Raw genomic sequence first — 15,003 nt, forward strand, 5'->3', positions numbered from 1 at the left:
TGCAAGGATAGGTTCCTGGGTTAGTGGTTCTGTTGTGTGGTATGTGGTTGCTGGTGAGTATTTGCCTCAGGTTGGGGGGCTGTCTGTAGGCAAGGACTGGCCTGTCTCCCAAGATTTGTGAGAGTGTTGGGTCATCCTTCAGGATAGGTTGTAGATCCTTAATAATGCGTTGGAGGGGTTTTAGTTGGGGGCTGAAGGTGACGGCTAGTGGCGTTCTGTTATTTTCTTTGTTAGGCCTGTCCTGTAGTAGGTGACTTCTGGGAACTCTTCTGGCTCTATCAATCTGTTTCTTCACTTCCGCAGGTGGGTATTGTAGTTGTAAGAATGCTTGATAGAGATCTTGTAGGTGTTTGTCTCTGTCTGAGGGGTTGGAGCAAATGCGGTTGTATCGCAGAGCTTGGCTGTAGACGATGGATCGTGTGGTGTGGTCAGGGTGAAAGCTGGAGGCATGTAGGTAGGAATAGCGGTCAGTAGGTTTCCGGTATAGGGTGGTGTCTATGTGACCATTGTTTATTAGCACTGTAGTGTCCAGGAAGTGGATCTCTTGTGTGGACTGGACCAGGCTGAGGTTGATGGTGGGATGGAAATTGTTGAAATCATGGTGGAATTCCTCAAGGGCTTCTTTTCCATGGGTCCAGATGATGAAGATGTCATCAATATAGCGCAAGTAGAGTAGGGGCGTTAGGGGACGAGAGTTGAGAAAGCGTTGTTCTAAATCAGCCATAAAAATGTTGGCATAGTGTGGGGCCATGCGGGTAACCATAGCAGTGCCGCTGATCTGAAGGTATACATTGTCCCCAAATGTAAAATAGTTATGGGTAAGGACAAAGTCACAAAGTTCAGCCACCAGGTTAGCCGTGACATTATCGGGGATAGTGTTCTTGACGGCTTGTAGTCCATCTTTGTGTGGAATGTTGGTGTAGAGGGCTTCTACATCCATAGTGGCCAGGATGGTGTTATCAGGAAGATCACCGATGGATTGTAGTTTCCTCAGGAAGTCAGTGGTGTCTCGAAGGTAGCTGGGAGTGCTGGTAGTGTAGGGCCTGAGGAGGGAGTCTACATAGCCAGACAATCCTGCTGTCAGGGTGCCAATGCCTGAGATGATGGGGCGCCCAGGATTTCCAGGTTTATGGATCTTGGGTAGTAGATAGAATATCCCAGGTCGGGGTTCCAGGGGTGTGTCTGTGCGGATTTGATCTTGTGCTTTTTCAGGAAGTTTCTTGAGCAAATGATGTAGTTGCTTTTGGTAACTCTGAACATGGGCTGCCAGTGTGATGCTGCGGCTAAAAGACCTAATGCGATCTTTAGATGCCTGAAGAGGGCAATCTTGAGTAAGAGTAGAGAGACTATTTTACCTCTCTGTACTTGGCACAGGTGTGACTACCGCTGTAATAATATATTGAGTTCTGGTGTCCATAATTCAAGAAGGATGTTCATAAATTGTGGAAGGTTCAGAAAAGAGGCAAGAGAATGAATGATTAAAAGGATTAGAAAACATGCCTTACAGGAATGGACTCAAGAAACTCAGTTTATTTAGCTTAACCAAGAGAAGGCTAATAGGTGACTTGATCAGTCTATAAGTATTTATATGTGGAACAAATATTTAATAATAGGCTCTTCAATCTAGCAGAGAAAGGAATAATACAGTCCAATGGCTGAAAGTTGAAGCTAGACAAATTCAGTCTGGAAATAAGGCGTACCTTTTTAACAGTGAGAGTAATTAACCATTGGAACAATTTACCAAGGGTTGTGGTGGATTCTCCATCACCAACAATTTTTAAAGCAAGATTGATCTTTTTCTAAAAGATATGCTCTAAGAATTATTTTGGGGACATTTCATGGCCTGTGTTATATGGGAGGCCAGACTAAATTTTCACAGTCACCCCTTCTGGCTTTGGAATCTGTGAAACATATATAGGCCCTGGGATCCTGATAAAACTTATGTCCACGTTTAATTGTATTCATTTTTGTAGTCTCTATGACTCCAATGGGACATAAATTTAAGCATGTAAATAAGTGTTTGGAGAATCAGGGTCTTAGACTGGATATTGGAGTTCATAACATTGATCCACTGTCTCTTATGCTTACTCAATTGCTTCTCCTCTCTTTCCCCACTTTTTTCTTGATAACTATTTGTTGTAAATGTAAATAAGTCAGAACCTGCCTTTTTATCTTTGTAAGTGAATTGAAGCATATATGTAAGTGTTTCACTGTTACTGCAGAAAAGCATGGCATTGTGCAACATGTAATCTTCTATAAGCATTAAGAATAGATAAATGGGTTTTGCAGATTTATAAAAAAAATGGTTTCTGAAATTCCAATATGTGATTACAAATAGGGAAGAAACTTTACAAGTGCTAGGACCTTTTTAAAATTAGACTGACCTAACTTGGAATCTGAATCCGAATAGTGCAGAAACATGCCGTTTTACTGTGTTATTTAATGCATTCTTTTTACTTCCATCTCAATTATGATTTACACATATTCACTGGAAACCAATCATTAGATTAACTTGTTATTAGCAATTAACAACAGTTAAACAGTTTAACACAGTTGGCCAGACTGATCACTAATGTATTGTCTGATTTTAGGTATCCTGTTGGTATTACTGTGTTTGTCATATCCAGCAATTTATTATAATTATATTAATAGCAGTGTAGCTACATTCTGATAGAAAGTAGGCACTTAACTTTCTAGTAATCAGACTACAAATGACTGCATAAGTTTACAGTTTTCAGATGCATTCTTTTAATCATTCCAATAATAAAGCATTACATTATATACAATTATATAACTTTTATGCTTTAATGACATTACAATAGTCTTCTTCATTGTTTTTAATTTCCAGGGAAAGACTACTATTATACTGAGGTGTCTTGACAGGTATGTGTTAAGTTTTGAAAAGTATTTTGCATCTCTGGGAGTAATATCAACAATATTTTTTTCGTAGTCTTACAGAGAATATTATGTTCCAGTAAAACAAAATCATTGTGTAAAATTATGGATGGCTAGTAGATTAAATTTTCTCGCTAATGACCTGATGCATGATTTGTGAAGGGTTAATGATATCTAAATATCTATAATGTGTTAGTAAAACATTTTGGCGTTTGGAGCCAGATTTCTAGAGTGCTGTCACTGGTAGTTTGAGTGCTCAGTCACAGTATGCGTGTGCACAGTTTTGAAAATTTGGTCCTCTGTGTCCTTTTGATATCCATTAAGGAACTGTCTGTCTGTCTTGAGTTGTTCTCTTTATGTTCCTGTTTTTCCCAGTATAAATTCTCTACTGTTTGGTTAATAAATTGAGTTGAGGTAATGGTAAAAGTTATTGTATGTGAAGTAAATTCAGAAGATCTTGAAAGAATATATGCAGGTGACATATACTGTATCTTCATTGGATAGGGATGAAATTCCAAAACCAACATTAGCCTTGGAATATACTTTTGGAAGAAGAGCAAAAGGTCATAACAGAGTGAGTACATGGCAAAAGTACTATAATATATTTGTTGTATCACTCATTCATTAGTACAACCTAACTAGTGACTTTCTCTTTTAACTCAACAATCATCTGCGAAACAGAAAGTATTTCAGTTTGAATTTTATTCAGTTTACTTCCATTTTCAGAATGCTTGGCTAGCTTTCATTTTGCATGTAGATGCGGATCAATATGAAAATTGAAATGTGGATAAGGAACTGGTTAAAGGGGAGACTACAACGGGTCACATGGAAAGGTGAACTGTCAGGCTGGAAGGAGGTTACTAGTGGAGTTCCTCAGGGATCGGTTTTGGGACCAATCTTATTTAATCTTTTTATTACTGACCGTGGCACAAAAAGCGGGAATGTGCTAATAAAGTTTGCAGATGACACAAAGCTGGGAGGTATTGCCAATACAGAGAAGGACCAGGATATCATATCATATCATATCTGGATAACCTTGTAAACTGGAGTAATAGTAATAGGCTGAAATGTAATAGTGAAAAGTGCAAGGTCATGCATTTAGGGATTAATAACAAGAATTTTTGTTATAACCTGGGGACGCATCACTTGGAAGTAACAGAGGAGGAGAAGGACCTCGGAGTATTGGTTAATCACAGGATGACTATGAGCTGCCAATGTGATATGGCCATGAAAAAAATTAATTCAGTCTTGGGATGCATCAGGCAAGGTATTTCCAGTAGAGATAAGGAGGTGTTAGTACCGTTATACAAAGCACTGCTGAGACCTCATCTGGAATATTGTGTGCAGTTCTGGTCTCCCATGTTTAAGAAAGATGAATTTAAACTGGAACAGGTACAGAGAAGGGCTACTAGGATGATCCGAGGAAGGGAAAACCTGTCTTAGGAAAGTAGACTCAAGGAGCTTGGCTTGTTTAGCCTAACCAAAAGAAGGCTGAGGGGAGATATGATTGCTCTCTATAAATATATCAGAGGGATAAATACCATGGAGGGCGAAGAATTATTTAAGCTCAGTACCAATGTGGACACAAGAACAAATGGATATAAAGTGGCCATCAGGAATCATAGAATCATAGAATCATAGAATATCAGGGTTGGAAGGGACCCCAGAAGGTCATCTAGTCCAACCCCCTGCTCAAAGCAGGACCAAGTCCCAGTTAAATCATCCCAGCCAGGGCTTTGTCAAGCCTGACCTTAAGTTTAGACTTGAAATTAGATGCAGGTTTCTAACCATCAGAGGAGTGAAGTTCTGGAACAGCCTTCCAAGGGAAGCAGTGGGGGCAAAAGACCTATCTGGCTTCAAGACTAAGCTTGATAAGTTTATGGAAGGGATGATATGATGGGATAGCCTAGTTTTGGCAATTGATCTTCAACTGTTAGCAGTAGATATGCCCGATGGGATGTTAGATGGGGTGGGATCTGAGTTACGACAGAGAATTCTTTCCTGGGTGTCTGGCTGGTGAGTCTTGCCCACATGCTTAGGGTTTAGCTGATCGCCATATTTGGGGTCGGGAAGGAATTTTCCCCCAGGGCAGATTGGCAGAGGCCCTGGGGGTTTTTCACCTTCCTCTGCAGTGTGGGGCACGGGTCACTTGCAGGAGGATTCTCTGTTCCTTGAAGTCCTCAAATTTAACAAAAAACAAAACAAAACAAACACCTCCAACAACAACTTTGTCCTCATGGTTCCAAAGGTAATCTTAAAAATGTGAACTGAATTTAAACCAATGTAGTGGTATTTGACTACGGTCAGCCTGCAGCCATAACCAGGGGGGAACTACGAACTGCTCTATCAGTCTTGGTGGGTGTCAACGCTGAAATCTAATGATAGTTCAAGTATCAAGGTTGTTAACTATTTCATGCTGATTGGTTTTAGTAGAAACACTGAGCTAATGTGCTTGTCCTTTATTGCATGACAGATTGACAGATAGTGGGACAATGGGGTAGCTAGTTGCTGTTGTGTTGTGGCCAATGTTCCCTCTAATTTTTTCCATCCATGTGTGGAATACATTTTGTTATGTGCACCAAGGTAATGTGCAGATGTGCGCCACCAGTAGAAACAAAAAGCCTAGATATAATATATATTTTTAAAAAGTTACCATAAGGATAATTACTCCAGCCAGGACAGGTTAGGCATTTTAGAACTCGCTGCTCAAAGAATTAAATTTAAGTGTAAGAGAAATAAAAATTATGAAATGCATAGACCAGTCAAAAACTAAAATAACACACTTTGAAAGAATAAAATTTACAGAGAATATATGTGCATTGCAGGAAGTTCCAAGAAATAACAACAACAACATTAATACAAGTATGTGTTGGGAGGTGAGTGTGAAAGACTGTATGTGTGTGACACACAGAGACTGTGAGTGTGTGTGTGAGAGAGAGAGAGAGAGAGACTGACTCTGTGTGTGTGCTGGCTGCTGGGGAAGTCTCTAAGAGACACTGCACTGTCTCTTTAACGCACTCACTCAACCCCAGAAGGCTCATTCAGACCACAGCAGCTCTCCTGCTCCTGAGCTCTATCCCCACTCCCCTGCTCTGCATAGATGGGATACATAGGGGGAGGGAGACACCCTGACATCAGCGCACACGCACCCCGTTCTGCACAGCCAGTGGGGGGCGGGACACCTGAACACACGCTGCCGGATGTGCGTGGCTCTGCTAACCAAGTGCGCAGCACCTGAATAACTCCTGGGCGGCTGCCCGACTGTGCAGCTTAGAGGGAACACAGGTCATGGGGTTGGGGACTAAGGAATTCAGGACCCTCTTTGAAATGTTAAGGCACCTTATAGACTTGATTCTCCATTGAAGTGTATTTTTAGTTATTTTCACCATACAAAGTGGGTTTAAATCACTCCTATAGTGTTTTAAAGCCATTTTATACTTACTTGAGACTGGTGTAAATGAATGTGCATGGTACAAGGGCAACAGAGAATCAGGTTTTATGTGCTTAAAAGTCCTATGTGCTTCTAACCATTCAATTTCCTCCTCACACAGGTGTACACATCCCCTCCTATTCACCACCTAAGGTGTTCAGCTGTCTTTGATCCTTCCATGCCACTCTGGTCTTTATGTGCTTAAAATAGTAGGGAGGAGAGGGAGAAGAAAACTGGGCATGGCAGGGAGGAAAGAAGGTTTTGGTTGGGGGGACAGGATATCTATGCTGCATAAATAGGGACTCGTCTATATGGGAAGTTAGTGCGGAATAAGCTAGGGTGTGAATTTAAAGTGAAGTAGCTACTCCACACTAACTCCCTCGATAGACAAGCCCTAAGAGATTGGGGCCACATAATTAACTTCTAATTTGCCACATCACTTATGGGACATGCCTCATGTGCTATGCTGTGCTCCTGTACTGTACTCATTGCACATAAGGGACCTGTCTGTTGCCATTGTTACAACAATTGGAAACTTCTGATGGTGTTATATGGAAATATAAATTTCTAATGCTAAGAAACTGTTTTGCAGCCAAAAGACATTGCACATTTTTGGGAACTAGGTGGTGGAACCTCATTATTGGACTTGATTTGTATACCAATAACTAATGACAACATAAGGTAAGTGGTAAAGAACCTTACAATGTTAGAGTTAATTTTGATTAAATGAAAACTGAGATTAAATCTCTGGCCATTTTGTTGTGGAGAAATCTTCCAAAATGTAAACTGTTTACTAGGTTTGAAAGTTTTTATCAGAGTGGTTTTTCCTAAAAGTCAGTTGTGCTGCTGTAGCGCTTCTGTATAGACACTACCTTTGCTGACAGGTGGGGATCTCCCATTGGTGTAGGTTATCCACTCACCCAGGAGTCAGTAGCTAGGTTGACCTAGCGCTGTCTACACCAGGGGTTAGGTCAGCTTAACTACGCTGCTCAGGGGTTGACTTAACTTTTTAGTGTAGACTAGGCCTAAGAGAACAGCATGGGAGAGAAAGGTGCACCTCACTGTGGGAGCAGAGAGAAATCAATCATGGGGAGAGAAAAACAGGACCTTAATGAAGGAGAAGATGCAGTAGTGTAGACCTCATAGAGCTAAGGGAGAGGAAGAGGAAAAAAGATATGAGGTCCCTGTGCAGCTTGAAAGAGGATGAGAGATGAAGTTTCTGAGAGAGGCAGGGGACAGATACTGGAATACAGGGGAGAGCAGAAGGAAGAGAATGGGGGGGAAATGGATCAGAAAAAATGGAGTAAGGGCAGCAAGAAGAGGCAATGTAGAGTGGAAGAGAATAAATGACTGAGGAGAAAACCAGATATAGCTTTTCATATAAAGAACAAGAGAAGAGTAAGGAGACAGGATTATAAAAGAGAAAACAATAGGAGAAAAAAGAAAGGGGAATAGAATGATTTGGAGATGGAAAGAGAAAAATGATTAAATGAAAGAAGGGAAAACAGCAATAAAAGACTTTTTGGGTTAATAAGTTTTATTTAGTGTTTTTATGTTCTGATATTTTATTGCTTTATTCCATTGGCAGATGTCCCATATCTTCAGTTTTTGTAGAAAGCAATGGGATGGCTTGGTATTTGAGCACTTACTGTCTGTATATTATTGTACTGGCTACTCTGGATTCTGTCATTGCATAATGAGAAAAATATTTAAAAAATACTGCTGTGGCCTCTGGGAGTCTAGTTGCTCCTGAAGACCTTTGGCTACTCTGGAGAATTATCATTTGAATTTTTTTCAAACATTGCCCCCAGTGCATGGACTCCAGCATTAACTGCTGAACTCCACTTCTTCTGGAATGGAGGAGGCTGGTAGCCCCCTGAAGATCCTCTTCCCCTGTCTTTACGGTAAATGAATCTTTTAATTTGGATGACCCAAGGCCTAAAGAATCTTCTCTCTGCCCCTCCTAAGCCTGGCCCTGTCACTAAGACAACATTACAGTGCACCAGTGCAGTTGTCATAGTTTGCAAAGACAATATTTTCATTTTGTTTCATCACCAGCACAAATACTTTTTCACTGGTTTTTGTGTCCACCTGTAATAAAGAAGCTTGTTTATTTTAAACTACCTTAAACTAGATCTAGTTTAGCCAAGACACACTTTCCATTAGATTTTTCAGAGCATAACTTGGTGAAATTAGAGATTTATCTTGCTCTGTAGCTCCTCTGATTTCCTTCCAATCTGGAATCCACATAGTAAAACATGTTGTTCTTATAGAGCAGGGGTGCCCTACCTGTGGCTCCGGAGCCACATGTGGCTCTTCAGAAGTTAATCTCCGGCACTTTGCATAGGCACCGACTCCGGGGCTAGAGCTACAGGCACCAAATTTCCAATGTGCCGGTGGGAGCTTACTGCTCAACCCCTGGCTCTGCCACAGACCCTGCCCCCACTTCAGCCCTTCCCTCCCCCTTTCCCTGAGCCTACTGTGCCGTCGCTCCTTCCCCCTCGCCCCCAGAGTCTCCTGCATGCCACGAAACAGCTGATCCGGAGGTGCGGGGAGGGAGGGGGAGGCACTGATTGGCAGGGCTGCCGGTGGGTGGGAGGCGCAGGGAGGGGGAGCGGATGGGGGACTGCTGACATATTACTGTGGTTCTTTGGCAATGTACATTGGTAAATTCTGGCTCCTTCTCAGGCTCAGGTTGGCCACCCATGCTATAGAGCCTGGTTAAAACCAGCAGCCAGTCCTCTGCTATTAGTGGCATTCTGTTTCAGACATGTGTTTCCAGTGTTCTGTGTTTCATTGGATTTTAATAATCTCTTCCTCTCAGGGCCGACCTTCAACCAGTGCAACCTTTTAGTATGTATAGGGTTCCATTCTTCCAAGGATCATTAACCTCACATCTCCTGATCTACCACCCAGAGCATCATCCTCAGTTTGTCATCTGAGGTCCCTTCTAACTGGCACAACAAGCCATGGCACAGAATAAATTTCCTTACTACCTTCTTCTACTTCCTGGTTGGAAGGTTGCACTTTGGTTACTCTTCTGATTTTCTGGTACATGCTGGTGATCACTAAAAGTCAGGAACCTTCATAAGCAGGAGTTTGATATAAATTAAAGAGGGATTTCAGATAGGCAAGAGATGACTGGGGTGAATGAAGAGATTATGTTGAAATGCCTTGTCATACAACAGGCAGGAGCAAAATGAGTCGCTGACACTTGCAGGTACTACTTGTCTTCAAACAAAATTTCCAGAAATAACGTTCAACAATAAAGCACCCACAAATCAGTGGTGGGGAGTGGAAAAATCAAAGGTTCAGAAATTCAGCTACAAAGACAATTTAAACGTTTCAGCAGAGTTCAGAGTATGCTTAAGGGCCATCGCTTGTTCTGCAACCTTTAATATAAGCTTCCTCTTTGGTTGTTTTTTTCACATTTGTTTTCAGCAATTTTACTGAGGGAAAAATGTTGTTTACGAAAAATGTAATGGTCTTATGTACCAATGATGAGACAGAATAAGAACTCTTCTGTTCCCTTCTCCCCCCACTCCCTTTTTATAGGACTTTTGCTATAATTCTTGTTTTGGACCTTTCCAAACCTAATGAACTGTGGCCAACCATGGACAGTCTCCTACAGGTCACCAGGAACCATGTGGATAAAATTATAACTAAACTGGGAAAGACAAATCCTAAAGTAGCTACTGAAATTAAACAGAGGATGTGGAACAATATGCCGAAGGATCACCCAGTAAGAATCTTCTAGTATTTTCTGCAGATGTCATCGGCCTTTATATAGTTAAGGATAATACTTGTGAAAATCATAAATAACTCTTTTAGATTTTTATGCATGACTGAATATCCATTTTATGTAGATGAACCTGTTCACTGGAAAATTATAGCAATTTTAATAAAAATTCAGTAAGAGCAGAAACAAGGAAAGACAGTTTCTTATATCTTCTTCATAGACATCTAATGTGATTGTTATGGCATGTTACACCAATCACAAGAAACAGAGTTTTAGAGTAGCAGTTTGATATTGATTTTATTATCTTTTTTTAAAATGAAGATGAAAACTAGAATGTACAGAAGAAGTCATCTGGCAAGAGACTAGATGAAGGTACAAATTTAAGCAGAGTATAGTTATAACAGCCTTCAACACGACTATATACTTTGCATTTATTCAAGTGTCTATCACAAACTCAGTGCCTTTTGATAATCTGACAACTAATTAAATTATAAAGTTTCAGAGATGTTAACACCAGACCCTTAAATGCAATTGCTAATGTAATCTCTTGAAGAAGCTAAAATAGATTGTGGGAAATACAGCCGAAAACGTGTATGTGTATACAACGTGCATTCAAGTTGTACAAATGTTATGTGTATGCAATTCCTAAACAAATATTCTACAGTTCAGACTCTGAATATAAATTCTGCTACAGTAATTTATGTAACACAATATGATAAAGAAAATGCTAATAAGGCTCCAAAAAGTGAAAAGCAAAGATATATTAAGTAAGAAAGCAAATGCATACGATGCTTAGCAGCTTTGTTTACAGTGTATGGTCCCAATACTGTAGCCCTTACTCATGTGAGCAATCCCATTCACCTCAATGTATGTAAAGGTTGCAGGATTAGATTCAATAATATGACTTTCTTAAGGACTTCCAAGGTTAATATTCAACTTTTTTAGAAAAGGTCGTTTCTGAAAATAACATATTACGTTTAAAATGCAGCTGGCTACAACCCATGATCACAAACATACTGATGCCCCAGTTGCCACCAATGTTAGAATGCAGGTTTTTTCAACACCTTAAAAGCACAGACTCGTCCTTTAGCTCAAATGGTAATAACTGCATCAGTTGTCAGTAAGAAACAGGCTTTTTATCCTTGTGGAGGCCGGCCTCTAAAGGGGACATGATCACACATACTAAACTAGTGTATTAATTCAACCCCTGAATACAGAAAGTAGGGCAAACATCTTACTAATCACTTCACATACAACTATTATTTTTCAAATGTATATCAACTCAATTCAAAAGCAGACTTGTTTGTGGGGTAAACAAGGTTTGTCTCCTAGAATGGAGGAAGCACAGGGCAGATTAGAGATTGGGTTCATATAGGGTTTCTACTGGGGGAATGATCATGGGCATTTCACTGGAAGGAACAGGATTGAACAAGGAGTTTTAGAGTGGGAATGGGAGAGCATGAATGCATCGGGAGAATCTCTTAAAAATAAAAAGGCTGAGGGGTATGCATTAAGTACTTTTTTGGTGGCAGTGAGGAAAATCAGACAAGTAGAGTTCAAGAGCACTAGTCCCTCTATGTAATTTGTTGTCCTGAATTAATTTTTAGTTTCTCTTCTAATTAAGGAAACTGTAATGCTTCCCCAACCCCTGGGGTCCACACATCAAATTTTAAGTAAATGTAAAGCCTAGCGAAACGTGTTGGCTTGACAAAGCTAATGAACGAAGTACCCTCTATTTTCCCCCACAAAGTACTGGATAGGCAACAGTTCAAGTTTTCCCCTAATACACTGATACTTTGCCTGAACCCTTAGTTGGAGGAACCTTCACTAAAGCGGAGAAGTTAGTTCACTCTTTAGGATCATTTTTTCCTTATTCAGTAAGTTGGAAAGGCCAAGAAGGTTGCCATGCCAGTTTCAGCCAACTGTGATGCAGCCATCTGTCCACTAGAAACTGACCATCTCATTTAACATAGATCACTGAAGTGCTGTCAGATGGTAATAGCTTTAAGTAACTACCAACCTGGACCTGATGTAAGCCAATTACCTACAGGTATAAAACTACTTAGCCTGTTACTCATCCCCTGAGCCGTCTACTTAATCCTATTTTATTGAGCACATAGTACTTGCATGTTAATAATTTTCTGTACAAATGTCAAATAAATAATATATGCACCTCTTAGCTAGGTTTCTGTGTATATTACAGATTTTTAAATTTCACATTTTTAAATCTCAAGTTTTTTCAAAAAGTATACTGTATATCATATACTTGACCTTCATCAGGATCCTAGATAAGCCCTTCTGTTAGCTTCAGTGAATCATAAAAAGTTACGGCTGGAAGAGACCTCAGGAGGTCATCTAGTCCAACCCCTTGATCAAAGCAGGACCAATCCCCAATTTTTGCCCCAGATCCCTAAATGGCCCCCTCAAGGGCTGAACTCACAACCCTGGGTTTAGCAGGCCAATGCTCAAACCACTGAGCTATCCCTCACCCTTATCAGATTTCTTTTGGCCCAATCCTCCAATTTGTCTAGGTCACTCTGGACCCTATTCCTACCCTCCAGCATATCTACCTCTCCCCAGTTTAGTGTCATCCACGAACTTGCTGAGGGTGCAATCCATCCCATCATCCAGATCATTAATGAAGATGTTGATCAAAACCAGCCCTGGACCAACTCCTGGGGCACTCCGCTTGATACCGGCTGCCAACTAGACATCGATCACTACCCGGTGAGCCCGGTGATCTAGCCAGCTTTCTATCCACCTTGTAGTCCATTCATCCAATCCATACTTCTTTAACTTGCTGTCAAGAATACTGTGGGAGACCATATCAAAAGTTTTGCTAAAGTTAACGTATATCACATCCACCGCTTTCCCCATATCCACAGAGTCAGTTATCTCACTATAGAAGGCAATCAGGTTGGTCAGGCATGACTTGCCCTTGGTGAATCCATGTTGACTGTCCCTGATCACCTTCCTCTCCTCCAAGTGCTTCAAAATGGATTCCTTGAGGTCCTGCTTCGTGATTTTTCCAGGGACCGAGGTGAAGTTGACCGGTCTGTAGTTCCCCAGATTCTCCTTCTTCCTTTTTTTTTTTAAAAAGATAGGCAAATATAGTGCCCTTTTCCAATCGTACGGGACCTCCCCCGATCGCCACGAGTTTTCAAAGATAATGGCCAATGGCTCTTCACTCAGATCAACCAACTCTTTCAGCACCCTTGGATGCATTAGATTCGGCCCCATGGACTGGTGCATGTCCAGCTTTTCTAAATAGTCCTTAACCTATTCTTTCACCACTGAGGGCTGCTCACCTCCTCCCCATACTGTGCTGCCCAGTGCAGCAGTCTGGGAGCTGACCTTCTCAGTGAAGACCGAGGCAAAAAAAGCATTGAGTACTTCAGCTTTTTCCACATCATCTGTCCCTAGGTTGCCTCCCCCATTCAGTAAGGGTCCCATGCTTTCCCTGACCTCCTTCTTGTTGTAACAAACCCTTCTTGTTACCCTTCACATCCCTTACTAGCAGCAACCCCAATTGTGCTTAGGCCTTCCTGATTACACCCCTGCATGCTCGAGCAATATTTTTATACTCCTCCCTAGTCATCTGTCCAAGTTTCCACGTCTTGTAAGCTTTCTTTTTGTGTTTAAACTCACAGAAGATTTCTCTGTTAAGCCACGCTGGTCGCCTGCCATATTTGCTATACTTTCTGCACTTCGGGATGGTTTGTTCCTGCTCCCTCAATAAGATTTCTTTAAAATACAGCCAGCTCTCCTGGACTCCTTTCCCCCTCATATTAGCCTCCCAGGAGATCCTGCCTATCAGTTCCCTGAGGGAGTCAAGGTCTGCTTTTCTGAAGTCCAGGGTCCGTATTCTACTGCTCTCCTTCTTTCCTTTTGTCAGGATCCTGAACTCGACCATCTCATGGTCACTGTTGCCCAGGTTGCCACCCACTTCTACTTCTCCTACCAGTTCTTCCTGTTTGTGAGCAGCAGGTCAAGAGGAGCACAGCCTCTAGCTGGTTCCTCCAGCACTTGCACCAGGAAGTTGTCCCGAACACTCTCCAAAAAATTCATTTCTTCCCTATTCAGCACTCTGCTTGGTATTGAGGGGGCTACATTAGTTATGGCTCCTTGATCCCATGCTGGCCCAGCCCTGGTGCTTCTCTAATTTATACTCTCTAACGTACTCCTTTCCTTCCTTCCATTTACATGCCCCCTGTGTTGGGTGGGAATGTCTGGTGCAGGAGCCATTTCCACCAGGTTTATGCCAGAAAGGAGTTCCCTTCCTCAAGAGGTGTTTTTTTTCCCCCTCCTGGACATTTGTGGAGCGATTGCATTAGAAAATAATTATACTGCATAAACTTTTGTGTCTAAGATTTTGATATCTTTTAAAAATCATTCTCATCCTGTTTTCTGGTGTTCAGCTGTTTTATTGTGCTTTTGTGACTTGTTTGAGGTTTTAAATATATTATGTTGTTTAACAGGATCATGAATTAATTGACCCTTTTCCAATCCCTCTGGTGATAATTGGAAGCAAATATGATATTTTTCATGTAAGTGATATTTTATATATATATATAATATTTTTTTTTCCATTTGGTTTTATTTATTTAGGTATAAAAATAATTAAGACATCTAGCCAAAGCTCTATGAGCCCTAACACATGATTAATAATGCAATAACATTCCAGTAAAATGATCATTAGAACAGGAACTCAGCCACCTACAGTAACTCCTTTTCATCCCTTCATCATTATGGGAAGCATACCCTCATCCTTCTCCAAAAACCTTTGCAAACACTTATCTTTTCTCACATGCCTGGAAGATCGCCGGATTTGATCTGTTTCAGACAAAGGAGGGTAGCAAGTTCCAGAGTACTCCCAAAGAATGCCCTGTCTGACACAACCTCTTTTTTATAATAAGGGAAATCCAGCTTTGGTGTCCAT

The 15,003-nt window shown here is 41.1% G+C and overlaps 1 protein-coding gene across 3 annotated transcripts in view; it reads left to right on the top strand.

Annotated features, from left to right (window-relative positions):
* LOC102933386 (cytoplasmic dynein 2 light intermediate chain 1) overlaps positions 1-15,003 on the top strand; it is a 116,703-nt gene that overhangs the window by 8,022 nt on the left and 93,678 nt on the right. For 2 of the 3 annotated variants that reach the window (XM_043543769.1, XM_043543772.1), the window contains exons 3-8: positions 2,849-2,883; positions 3,400-3,469; positions 6,918-7,006; positions 9,881-10,067; positions 12,645-12,791; positions 14,543-14,611. In XM_043543769.1, the coding sequence (XP_043399704.1) occupies positions 2,849-2,883; positions 3,400-3,469; positions 6,918-7,006; positions 9,881-10,067; positions 12,645-12,791; positions 14,543-14,611 (597 nt within the window). The remainder of the gene's footprint in view (positions 1-2,848; positions 2,884-3,399; positions 3,470-6,917; positions 7,007-9,880; positions 10,068-12,644; positions 12,792-14,542; positions 14,612-15,003) is intronic. The other variant, XM_027824928.3, reaches the window with a different exon arrangement.

Source organism: Chelonia mydas, chromosome 3 (assembly GCF_015237465.2).
Source record: "Chelonia mydas isolate rCheMyd1 chromosome 3, rCheMyd1.pri.v2, whole genome shotgun sequence".
NCBI lineage: Eukaryota > Metazoa > Chordata > Testudines > Cheloniidae > Chelonia > Chelonia mydas.